Source organism: Gossypium hirsutum, chromosome D09 (genome assembly GCF_007990345.1).
Source record: "Gossypium hirsutum isolate 1008001.06 chromosome D09, Gossypium_hirsutum_v2.1, whole genome shotgun sequence".
Taxonomy (NCBI): Eukaryota; Viridiplantae; Streptophyta; class Magnoliopsida; order Malvales; family Malvaceae; genus Gossypium; species Gossypium hirsutum.
This window is the reverse complement of record NC_053445.1, coordinates 23,306,171-23,320,196: the sequence shown is the minus strand read 5'-3', so window position 1 is coordinate 23,320,196 and position 14,026 is coordinate 23,306,171. Positions and strand designations below refer to the sequence as shown.

The following is a 14,026-nucleotide window of genomic DNA, read 5'->3' as shown; positions in this document are numbered from 1 at the left end:
GCAACGAGAAAATAGCAAGGAATTAAATAAATAATCATGGTAAAATATGGGTAGAAAAAAAAAGAACGAAAATGGAAGGAAAATGAAGCTGTTGGCGTTTAAAACAAAAAGAAATTCAATCGGTGCAGTCGAACGCTTCATGAAACGGCCAAGGCAGCAACTTGAGTGTTCAACAATGGCAAAAGTAATCGTTGGAATAGAATAACATTAAACTCGAAAGAACCTGCACAATCTACTGAGCAAACCCAAATCGAATCTGTTCAACATCAAAAGGACCTGGACCCTCTAGATAGCGATCTAGGAACCCGAAGTATCAAGAAAATTTGACACAACAAACTAAGTCTGAAATGCCAAGGAAAGTTCAATGAAGAACCGAAATTGAGAGAAATTCTCAAATGTAATTGTTTTCATAAAATCATCTAACCTGAATACATCATTTTAATATGTATTTATAAGTACAAAAGAGGGGTGTTGAATGGAAATTCGTGGCTGTAATCAAAAGGGTTTAAAATAAGAAGTTATAACTCCTTTTGGCGTCATTTTAATAGCAGCCATACATTTAAATTTCAAACGACAACCTCCCTTGTTCTTATCCTTGTATATTTGGCTACACATGCGCACATACACTCTTGTGCACAAGCGGTCATGTGCTCCTCACATGTTTGGACGCCACATGGGCTGCCACAAATGCATAGGACACTTGCCCTTACATAGGACACGTTTCAGCTGCTTCTGGACTCGTCAGCTGGAGTTGAGCTGGTGGAGCTGAGTTTGAGCTAGCTAGAAATGTACTGAGCTGAAATGAGCTGGAAACAATCTTTCAGAACTATTTCGAGCTGAGATGAGCTGCATGCACATATTTGAGCTTCAACCGAGCTAGAAATGAGGTCTTAAGCTGTTGTCCATTACTTTTCCTTATGGTAAACAAAACAAACATACATTAAAGTAATGCAAACTTATTGAAAACTTCTTAACAAGCTATAAATATAATGCAAACACACTTCTATACTCAATGGAACTAATGCAAATGTTACACTTCAGTATGTAACACATTATAGGGCTTAGTTTCTACACTAATACAAGCTGTAAACACTTGCAATCTTATTCATTAAAACACAAACAACATCAAATCAATACCAAAACATACTTAACTTAATATGTACCTACTTAAACACACATAATACATAGTAGAACCTAAGTACGTCACATATCAGCATGCAACATGTTATAAAGCCTATGTTCTAAGGCATGAAATTGATCGAATAAATCTGGAATCGTAGCACAAGTAAGGAACAAGGCTTCCCTGAATTTCTTTGCCTTAAATCGAGTAATAGGTCCTAATGGTAAGACCTCCGGATCAGTTTGTTTTGTTGGTGTGAGCGTGCACACATCATCCCCCCTTCTGAAAAAGTATTTGTCCTCAAATCTGTAGAATCATCATAAGGGGTTAAATCAGAAACATTAAATGTGGCACTCACATTGTATTCTCCCGGCAAGTCTAACTTGTAGGCGTTGTCATTCACTTTCTCCAACACCTGAAAAGGACCATCACCACGCGGTAACAGCTTGGACCGCCTCTGGGCTGAAAATCGTTCCTTTCGGAAATTAACCCAAACCCAATCTCCCACATCGAAGGTGACTCGCTGTCTGCCCTGGTTTGCTTGCTTTGTATACTGTTAAGTCCTTCGTTCGAGGTTCTCCTTAACCTGTTGATGCAATTTCTTCACGTATTCTACTTTTGCTTTACCGTCCATGTTCATCACCTGTTCCTGCGACAAAGGCAACATATCTAGAGGCGTAATAGGATTAAAGCCATAAACAACCTCAAAAGGTGACATCTTAGTAGCAGAATGTACAGCATGGTTATAAGCGAATTCAACGTGTGGCAAACAATCTTCCCAAGTTTTGATGTTCTTTTTAATGATGGAACGAAGTAAAGTAGATAAAACTCTATTAACAACCTCAGTTTGCCCATCAGTCTGGGGATGACAAGTAGTAGAAAACATAAGTTTCGTACCTAGTTTGCTCCAAAGAGTCTTCCAGAAATGACTCAAAAACTTCACATCCCTGTCAGAAACAATCGACCTAGGAATACCATGTAATCGTACAACATCTTTAAAGAACAAGTTAGCCACATTAACAGCATCATCAGTCTTATGGCATGAAATGAAATGTGCCATCTTCGAGAACCTATCAACCACAACAAATATACTATCCCGACCTGTTCTAGTTCGAGGTAATCCCAAAATAAAGTCCATTGAAATATCAGTCCAAGGGGATTCAGGAATAGGTAAAGGTAAGTACATACCATGTGGTGAAACCTTCCATTTTGCTTTCTTACATGTCACACAACGTTCACAGTAGCGTTCAATGTCCCGGCGCATCTTAGGCCAAAAAAGATGCTCTTTTAAGGTGTGTAACATTTTAGTGACCCCAAAATGACCCATCAATCCACCTTCATGTGCTTCACGGATTAGTATATCACGCATTGAACCCTGTGGAATGCATATCCTATTTTCTTTGAAAAGATATCCATCATGCCTGTAGAATTTTCCATCTGCACCTTTCTCACAAGCATTATACTTATCGCAAAAATCATGATCATCAGAGTATAACTCTCGAATATGTGCAAATCCAATCAAATGTGAATCAAGATAACTCAATAGTACATATTTGCGTGATAATGCATCAGCAATGACATTATCTTTCCCTTTTTTGTATCGAATGACATAAGGAAAAGATTCTAAGAATTCAACCCATTTAGCATGTCATTTGTTCAATTTATGCTGACCTGTGATATATCGTAAAGCCTCATGGTCAGTGTGGATCACAAACTCCTTAGGCAACAAGTAATGCTGCCATGTCTCCAATGCCCGAATCAGTGCATACATCTCTTTATCATAAACCAGATAATTCAATGTTGCTCCACTCAGTTTCTCGCTAAAATATGCACCGGGCCTCTTTTCCTATATTAAAACTGCGTCTATACCAACTCCAGAAGCATCACATTCAATTTCAAAATTTTTATCAAAGTCAGGTAAGGCTAACACTGGTGCTTTTGTCAAACAATCCTTAATTTTTAGAAAGGCATCTTCTTGTTCTTTACCCCACAATAAGTTGGAATTCTTCTTAATAATCCCGGTTAAGGATGCGGTAATAGAACTGAAGTTAGGAACAAACCGTCAATAAAAACTAGCTAAACCATGAAATGATCTAACCTGAGTAATCGATGTCGGTCGTGGCCATCCCTGAATTGCCTTTATTTTCTCATGATCAACTTCAACACCCTGTGCACTCACAATGTAACCAAGAAATGTAAGTCTGTTAGTACAAAACACACATTTCTCTACGTTACCATACAATCTTTCTTCTCTCAAAGTCTGTAATACAGCTCTCAGATGTTCTACGTGATCCTGCAAAGTCTTGCTATAAACTAAAATGTCATCAAAGTACACAACACAAAACTTTCCAATAAAAGATCGCAGAACATGATTCATTAGTCGCATAAAAGTACTAGGTGCATTACTTAAACCAAAAGGCATCACTAACCATTCATACAAACCTAGCTTTGTTTTGAAGGCTGTCTTCCATTCGTCGCCTTCTCGCATGCGAATTTGATGATATCCACTCTTCAAGTCAATTTTGGAGAAGATGACGGATCCGCAAAGCTCGTCCAACATGTCATCAAGTCTAGGAATAGGATGACGATACTTAATTGTAATTTGATTCACAGCTCTACAATCTACGCACATCCTCCAAGACCCATCTTTCTTCGGTACTAACAACACCGGAACAACACATGGACTCAGACTTTCTCGAATATAACCCTTTGTCCATCAATTCTGCAACTTGCCTTTGAAGCTCTTTCGTCTCTTCAGGGTTAGTACGATAAGCTGGTCGATTTGGAATGGTAGCACCTGGAATGAAATCAATCTGGTGCTCAATGCCACAAAGAGGTGGTAATCCCTTCGGTGTTTCTTTCGGAAACACATCCTCAAACTCCTGCAAAAGGGACACAATCGATGCAGGCAAATTAGTAGGAAACTCAGCCAATAAACAATGATCTTTAAACATTAAAATAAACAAGGATTGGTGAGAGGAAAGACATTTCCTGATTTCTCGATTGCTTGCATATACGCTTATCTTTTTCTTCTCCTTTGCAACTTCCTTACTCTTTTTCAAGCTTGTTTGATCTTCAATTACTTGACTCGGTGTCAAAGGAGCCAAAGTAATCTTCTTACCTGCATGCATAAAAGAGTATCGATTTGTAAAACCATCATGCATTGCCCTCTTGTCATACTGCCAAGGGCGCCCCAAAAGAAGGTGAGTAGCATCTATCAACACAACATCACAAAGGACCTCGTCCTTGTAGTTTCCAATTGAAAACGGTACAACCACTTGTTTTGTCACTCTAAATTCTCCACCGTCATTTAACCACTGCAACCTCTACGGATTCGGATGCTTTGTCGTCTTAAGACCTAATCTGTCAACCATCACTGAACTAGCAACATTAGTACAGCTACCGCTATCAATAATCACAACACATACCTTATCTTGAACCTTGCATCGTGTGTGAAAGATAGTCTCACGTTGTTGCTCGTCTTGCACCTGTTGCACATTCAAACTACGTTTGACAACAATGATCTCCATAACTTGACCAGATTCAGCAACTTCTAGGTCATTCTCTTCATCTTCTTTAGTCGGGAGTTCATGTACATCTTCCTCAGAATCTGACTCGATCTCTCCATCTTCTTGCATCAACATAACCCTCCGATTAGGACACTGGCTAGCAACATGTCCTCTACCAAGGCACTTAAAGCACTGAATATCTCTTGATCGTTCTGGTGCCACCATTAGTTGTTTGCCACGTCCATTATCAGCAATGGAAGGCTTTGGTTTGCTGGATTCGCCTGGCTCTCGAATCCGTAATGGCAGTTGTGGTGCTTGTTTCCTGGCATTGTTAGGGGTATATAAAGGATTCGAAAAAGATTTAAATGGAGTATTACCTCGAGTAGAAGCTTTTCTACGTTGTTGTCGCTCAATTTTGATCGCCATATGCACCATGTCATCCAACTCAACATAATGTTGCATTTCAACAATGTTTGCTATTTCAGAATTTAAACCTGCCAAAAACCGAGCCATAGTCGCCTCATGGTCCTCAACTATGTTTGCACGCATCATGGACATCTCCATCTCCTTGAAATAGTCCTCAACGCTCCTGTTGCCCTGTTTCAAGGTTTGTAATTTCTGAAATAAATCTCGATGATAGTGAGAAGGAACAAATCGTCTCCGCATGATACGCTTCATATCTTCCCATGTTCTCACTAGACCTTCACCTGTACGTCGTCGACTAATCAGTAATTGGTCCCACCATACCAGTGCATAGTCAACAAACTCCATAGCTTCTAGTCAAACTTTCTTCTGTTCTGAGTAGTTATAACACTCAAAAACGTGCTCAACCTTGCTTTCCCATGTCAGATAAGCATCTGGATCTGAACGTCCCTGAAAAGAAGGTATGGCAACTTTAATGTTAGAAATATTATCGTCAACTGTGCGTCCTGGTCGTTGATTCACCCTTGGTGAATGTTCAATGTCATTTTCATCATTATGTTCATTATGGACAGATTGTGAACCACCCCCTTCAATCTTGTCCAAACGAGAGTGTATAGGCTCTAATGTATTTTCTAATAGACGTTGCAAGGTGCGAGTAATAGCTTGCATTTGCAAATCTGGTGGTTGATCTCCACCACGACTACGATCTTCTGTTCCTGTCATCTAAAGTAACACATAAGAATACAGATTATGAGTTAAGTAAAACAAAAGTAAAAGTCCTCACAGCACACTCTCAAAACCTCTCAGTTTTCACTCCAAAGAACTGTGCACTCAAAAATAGCACTCAGTGCTCGTGTTTCACTCGGGAGAATGCATGAATGACTCTTTTTGTCTCCCCTTCTGTTCTCACAACGCTCAATGCCTTTTTCCCTCACAATTTCTCGTTTTTTAGTTCTTTAAAGGACTAATCCAACATTTCAGAACCTGTTATAATTGTGTTGGCTATAAGGAAAAACACACAATTAGAGAGAAAAATAAATAAATAAACAAAGAGAAAGGATAAGAAAAGAGTAAAAGGATAAGAAAATAAAATAAACAAAGGGAAAGGATGGAATTTAAATAATTTAGTTTCTTACTGCAAAGAAGTGCTTTACAACATTCCTAGCACCGAACAAATAAGAATAGTTTGTTTCGGTTGATATCCAAGCACTTCGCAATTACAGAGTACAAAACTAAACATTATTCAACATTTCAACATAACAAAACACACTTTTTCTTTCCCAACTTGATGAATTTCAATTCCTCCTTTATTTTTTTTTAAATTTGATTTTTTTTTCTCTTTTTGTTGTTTTTTTTGTTTTTGAATTTTCGAAACTGATATATATATTTTTTTGTTTTGAATTTTGAATTTTCTTGTTGGAGAAGAAAAGTACAACAATTCCAACCCTAGGCTCTGATACCAGATGATACAATGTAGCCTAACGAAACAGACTATCTTCGTATGTTACAGATCTAGGAATGTTGTAAGCACGTTCCTGCAATAAGAAAACAGCAAGGAATTAAAGAAATAATCATGGTAAAATATGGGTAGAAAAAAAAGAACGAAAATGGAAGGAAAATGAATTTGTTGGCGTTTAAAACAAAAAGAAATTCAATCGGTGCAGTCGAACGCTTCATGAAACGGCCAAGGCAGCAATTTGAGTGTTCAACAATGGCAAAAGTAATCATTGGAATAGAATAACGTTAAACTCAAAAGAACCTGCACAATCTACTGAGCAAACCCGAATCGAATCTGTTCAACGTCAAAAGGACTTAGACCCTCTAGATAGCGATCTAGGAACCCGAAGTATCAAGAAAATTTGACAAAACAAACTAAGTCTGAAATGCCAAGAAAAGTTCAATGAAGAACCGAAATTGAGAGAAATTCTCAAACGTAATTGTTTTCATAAAATCATCTAACCTAAATACATCATTTTAATATGTATTTATAAGTACAGAAGAGGGGTGTTGAATGGAAATTCGTGGCTGTAATCAAAAGGGTTTAAAATAAGAAGTTATAACTCCTTTTGGCGTCATTTTAATAGCAGCCATACATTTAAATTTCAAATGACAACCTCCCTTGTTCTTATCCTTGTATATTCGGCTACACATGCACACACACACTCTTGTGCACAAGCGGTCATGTGCTCCTCACATGTTTGGACGCCACATGGGCTGCCATAAATGCATAGGACACTTGCCCTTACATAGGACACGTTTCAGCTGCTTCTGGACTCGTCAGCTGGAGTTGAGCTGGTGGAGCTGAGTTTGAGCTAGCTAGAAATGTACTGAGCTGAAATGAGCTGGAAACAATCTTTCAGAACTATTTCGAGCTAAGATGAGCTGCATGCACATATTTGAGCTTCAACCGAGCTAGAAATGAGGTCTTAAGCTGCTGTCTATTACTTTTCCTTATGGTAAACAAAACAAACATGCATTAAAGTAATGCAAACTTATTGAAAACTTATTAACAAGCTGTAAATATAATGCAAACACACTTATATACTCAATGGAACTAATGCAAATGTTACACTTCAGTATGTAACACATTATAGGGCTTAGTTTCTACACTAATACAAGCTGTAAACACTTGCAATCTTATTCATTAAAACACAAACAACATCAAATCAATACCAAAACATACTTAACTTAATATGTACCTACTTAAACACACATAATACATAGTAGAACCTAAGTACGTCACATATCAGCATGCAACATGTTATAAAGCCTATGTTCTAAGGCATGAACATGATCGAATAAATCTGGAATCGTAGCACAAGTAAGGAACAAGGCTTCCCTGAATTTCTTTGCCTTAAATTGAGTAATAGGTCCTAATGGTAAGACCTCCGGATCAGTTTGCTTTGTTGGTGTGAGCGTGCGCACATCACTAACTTATTGTTCACATAAAGTACCTTATAATTTTCAAACATTTATCACCACAAATGTTGTTGAAATTCTACCATATATTAACTTACCTTTAGGTCAATTAACAAATGCATGAATTACAAAAACATATAATAATGTTGATATTTTAAATAAACTAGTCTACGCAAAAGAGGTCACGTTGGTGGCATTTTGTTTCATCTAATTTATTTAAAATATTAGACATTCTTAATTAAATCCCAAAGCCAAAATTTGAATTTATTTGTTTCAAAACATTTCTTCTTTATATATCACATTGAATTCTTTAATCATGGTAATCTTATTCGACATAATACCCTTGAATGTTTCAATGCATACAATGATGTTGGAAAGTATAATAATAGTTGAATAAATCAAAACAACCTCACATAGGGCTTCAAATTTAAACCAAAATAATTTGAATAAAGGAAAACTCTATCTTAAGATACTGAATACTCCATTAGTATTTCATTTTTGGAAAAAAAAATTAACTTGTAAGTGATATCTTATTGTAGTAATCAAAGGCAGACAATAAAAACATGTTGAATAATAGATTTTCCTTTAGACCGATTTATTACTCACATGTAAAATCGAATAATCGTCACATGTTTATTACCACAGTTGCACATGTATTTTTGTTAAATATTAATCTTCCTTTGGGCTGATCAATATTAACGTAGCTTAAATTACATGCACACAACCTTTTATATTTTAGAACAAAATAATTTCAACGGAATTCACTTTGACAACTTATTGTTTCAATTAAATTCTTTTAAAATATATAAATATACTAATATTCAAATTTAAAATTATTTCTAAATACCACAGTAGGAACCGAAAACTTTATTCTTTTAACTTTTTTTTTTTAAGAAAAATCTTTAAATATGAAATCAAACTTACAAATCATAAAACATGCACATTCATACATAATTGGCTATGTAAATATTAACAACCACATCCTCCACCGCAGCAAGACCTTCAAATTTAGCGCATTGAAAAATCTAATTGCCAGTCAATACCAGATTCTTGTCTAAGATCTGATTCTAAAAAATACCATCATAATTGCAAATAGAAAGCAAGCTACATAGTCTTTCAGTAAATCCGAGAGAACCAAAGAAATACAAATAAGTACAGGCTGCTTACACATAAACTTGAAGAATTTGTAATTCCAATCCGCAAGAATAATTCCAGTGTTCCAACCTCGCTTACAAAATTCCTTCCAGTGTCTCGTACATTAACAAATTAACGTAAACAGCATGAATATAAACGGGATCACTTTAAAGCCAGAAAAACTTATCAACAATCATCCGTATTTTTCAATCAAGAATTATCAAACATAAAGCCATAGTATATACACGTATCAATTAGCACCAAATCAACTGGTTAAAGGATAGAAAATTAAAACCTTAAAATTTAACCTAAATTCAAAAATTTTAATACGTGTACAATCGAAACTCTAACAGCCCGTTTTCAGTGGTGTCGAAAATAGTAGTTTCAAGACCACAATTCCGACAAATGATTTATTATTTTATTATTTATTAAATGTCAACGGGATTATATTAAGGTCGTATTAAAATTTCGTTAAGAAATTTTGATGTTTAAATGGTTAATTAGGTAAAAAGAACTAAACCGTAAAAAAATGTAAAAATTGATTTCTATTAGTTATTAGGGTCAAATGGCTATGAAATCTTAAACTAATGGACTAAGATAGTAATTATACTATTTAGTGAGTTAGTGGATGTACATGGACAAGGTTTTATTGAAATTTTTTATTATTATTAAGGGTAAAATGGTAAATGAGTAAATAAACTTAAAATAAAATCATCTTCCCTATTTTATTCTTTGCTTGAATAAATACACCATTGAAGGGGTGGAGAGCTTCGATTTTGAATTCTTCATTGCATGGTATGATTTTGTGCCCCATTTTTAATTATTTTTATATTTTTGAGTTTGTTTTAGCTTAATCTAGCTAGCCCAAGGGTTAATTTGCAAAAATTTTAAAGGTTGAGGGACTTGTCATGGATTTTTTTGAATGTGTTTTTGATGTTAGTTGATAGATTATTAATCTTTGTTATAAAATAAACATGTTTTGTCAAATGATTTTTGATGAATTTTGGAAATAGGGATTAAATTGTTAAAAGTATAAATTCATGGATTTTATTTTGAATTTTTAATAATTATGGATTGTTTCAAGGTCCCTTGTAACATTGGATAAGTTGGATTTAGGCTAAAATGGTTAAGTTTCAAGTTATGAGCTTAAGGACTAAATTATGAAAAGTTAAAAATTAGGGGCAATTTCATAATTTTGCATAAATATGAAATATGGATTAAATTGAATACTAGAAGTACTTAATTTATTGAAATTATCTATTTAGATCAAGATAAACCACATTCGGACTTAAATCGAGGAAAAGCTAAAGCTTCGGATTAATGTTTGATTCTACTTCTACGCCCTAGTTATCGAGGTAGTATGAACTATGATCATTTTAATATTAGCTAAAGTGACTAAATGCTATGTTGTTTTAATATAAATGAATGTAAATATAAATGTATTGATGTTGTGATGAATTGACGGATAACGAGTCCCGGTTGAACCTTAAGAATTTTTAGGATACAAATGACATGTCATTAGGGATTTCACGTCTCGAGTGCTGGTCTTGAATGTCCTACTGACGGCTAAGGTCCTACATTTGTTGTGGATTCTCCACAAATCATGTGAGAAGCATCGTGTAGCTTACATTCTGACCTACAGCTCGTGTAAGCAGGTCAATTTCATAACTCGTATGAGCATTGCATCTGCCAAGAGAGTTTATAAACAAATACAGATTTTTGGTATCATTCTCTATACTGAGATATACCATAAGACCAATAAGTTGATTTGAGATCTGAAAGGTTACGGTTATATGTAAAGGTATACTATGTGTGAGCTTTCCCGAGTATTCGATGTAATTCTAGATGGTTCAACGGGTAAGAAAAGGAAATGAAATGGTAAGTATTCAAATGGAATGAATCATGATCTTATGAAATGATTTATAAGCTAAATGATGTATTTACATATGGTTGAATTCATTTGTATCATGAACAAGTGTACTAACTTGTGAGTTTGATGATGTTGTATAGGCTTATACTAAGCTTATGACATTGGTAATGATTTATGCTTAATCTATGAATTGTATTAATGAAATGGTAAGTTATTTTAAGTTTATACGAGCTTATTAAGCACTCGCTGCTTACGTAGTTACTTTCCTTTGTTTTATAGTTTATCAAAAGCTCGATCAGTTGAAAACTTGTTGGAGACCTATCACACTATCCAGCAGTCATATCGGTAGATTTTGTGTATTTTGGCCAAGGTTAATAATGGCATAGGTTCTTTGTAATGGATGTTTTGGTATGTTTAGGCTTTTGGAAATTATGGTTGATTTGGTGAACTTTAGTGCCTTATGAAGTTGTGTTAATTTGGTGACTTTTAAGTGCTTGTACATAAGGTCCTTTTGGTATGTGATGGTTTGGAAATGGTCATTTGTGGTAAAATGTAATGGCTAAGTGATCTAGGTTGTGTGATTGAGTTATGGTCAAATTGCTTTAGTTAGATGAATTAAGATATTTGAAATGGCATGATTTGATGTGGTTGAATGATGTGTAAGTCCTTTAGATGTATACCTAAATGGTAATAATGGTTTGGTATGAATTGGACTTGAAATGGCTTGATTTTAGGGTCAAATTATGGATCACATGGCCTGGCGACACGGGCTATCACACGGCCGTGTGTGGCAACTCAGAGAGTTACACGGTCTGGCACACGGCCTGCGGCACGACCATGTGGCCCTACTCAGTGAGTTACACGAGTGAGGACATGGGCTAGGACACAGCGTGTGTCTCTTTGCTCGAATGTTACACGGTCTGGCCACATAACCGTGTGACCCCTGTTTTTCAATTTTCTATCTTTTTCTTAAAACTTCTGAATTCTTTCAAATTAGTCTCGATTTGCTTCTAAGCTATTTTTAGGGCCTCCAAGGCTCGATTTAGGGACAAATTTTTTTTATATTTGACCAATAATGCTTCGTAACCCTAATTCGACGATGAAGATAGGTTCGGGGTGTTACAGAAACATTAAATCCATATATTAAATTTATTAAAATCTGAAGAATGAATTAATCCAATAATAATAAATAACTCATTCTCAATGATTCGACATGACGAGAATTGGATGCCACTTGTTATGAACCGTTAAACAAGATCTAATATAAAACTAAACAAATCTAGATCTATCATGTCAGATCATTAAGAACATAACTAAATGCGGAAACGTACCTAAATCCACCGGTTTCTTGAAATCTTCGGATCTTATGGTTTTGATCTTCCAAATTAGCACACAAGCAATTTTGAGAAGGTGGCTCTATTTGTTCTAAAGATGAGGTATTAAAAAAGTTACGTATGTATAATTTGGGGGTCATAACTCTAATATATAACTTTGGCATATTAACCCTAATTTCTAATCAACCCATCATCAATTAGAAATTAGTTACTAGAGTATCTAGATATATTTGACCCATACTTTATTTTTATAACTAAAGCCAAATAAACATTAACCAAATCATATCACTTTTAATTTGGGTTAATATTTTATGATAATAAATAATATGTAATTATACTTATTATATATATGTGATGTACATATTTTTCCAATAACATAAATTAATTTAGAACAAAAAAAATATTATATTGCCTATAGATATCATAATATAATGTGATTATTTTTGTTATTAAACAATTCCATTATGTTTTCTATCATAAAGATATACTTATATATAATTTTTTTTATCAATTTATTAAAATTTAGGTAAACTACAAAAATAGTCAATTTTGTTTGTCTCAAATTACATTTTAGCCATTTATGTTTGAAATATTACATTTTAGTCACTTACGTTATCGTTTTGTTACGAAGTGGTCACTCTACCGTTACCTCCCTGACGACGGCCCTACGTGGCAGTTCAAATGGGTTTTAAATGCCAACTTGGATGTCTTATATGGCAGTCCAAATTAAATTTATTTAATTAAAAACATATTTTCATCTCAGCAGTTAAACATCCAAGTTGGCATTAAAACCCATTTGGATTGTCACGTAGGACTGCCACTAGGGAGGTAATAGAGTTTAATGGTAGAGTGACCACTTCGTATCTAAAACATAACATTTCAAATATAAGTGACTAAAATGTAATAGAGACAAATAAAAGTGACTACTTTTGTAGTTTACCCTTAAAATTTTGATCTTATATTTCTAGTATAATATACTTTCAGTTCTTACCTAAGTAAATTGGGATAAAATAGGTATACTAAGTTTAATGAAAGGACAAAATAGGTATGTTAAACTAGGATAATCTAGACTTAAAAGTATTATTAATTTTAAAGTGGTCAAAACAAAATTAGTATGAGGTAGTAAAGTTGGGAGTTACATATAAATTGATATTTTTCAATTAAATCATTGGTTTAATTACATTTGCTATTACAACATTTGGTTTTGTATAAAACCCCCATCTCTTTTCTTGGTAAAGAAAAGGAAGGATCATGCATGAAGAACAAGAGAACTAATGCGAGGATAGTGATGAGAACTAGTGGACTAAAAATAGTAAACGGTAGTTGTATATGGTCGACTGTGGCTATGATGTTGAAGGTCTCCCATTTTTTTAAATGAAAAAGGTCAATTTTTGAGTTTTTCTTTAAGATTTCGAGATGAAAGGAATTTAGTTCAACTGCACGAATTTATTTATTTTACATGTTTAATACACATTTTTTTTATAGTTTTCTTATTAGTGATCCATTTATCATTGCTTTCTCTATTTATTTATTAGAATATTAAATCATATTATTCATTTTTTTCTTTAATTCTATTTATGTTTATATTGGTGAAATTTTTCTTTAATATGATCTTTAATATATTATTTTATTTATCACATTTTAATTACCTATATTTATATATTATATATTTTCAACTCCTATTTAGAGTAAAATAGGGGTAAATTAGATTTTTCAA

The 14,026-nt window shown here is 34.3% G+C and overlaps 1 protein-coding gene across 1 annotated transcript; it reads right to left on the bottom strand.

The window, feature by feature from the left end:
• Window positions 1-3,735: 3,735 nt before the first annotated feature.
• On the bottom strand, window positions 3,736-5,400 carry LOC107892686 (uncharacterized). Its single transcript, XM_016817745.1, has 2 exons — window positions 4,549-5,400; window positions 3,736-4,446 (listed from the first exon to the last, which is right to left on the bottom strand). The coding sequence occupies exons 1-2, from the start codon at window positions 5,398-5,400 to the stop codon at window positions 3,736-3,738; spliced, it is 1,563 nt and encodes a 520-aa protein (XP_016673234.1).
• Window positions 5,401-14,026: the final 8,626 nt, after the last annotated feature.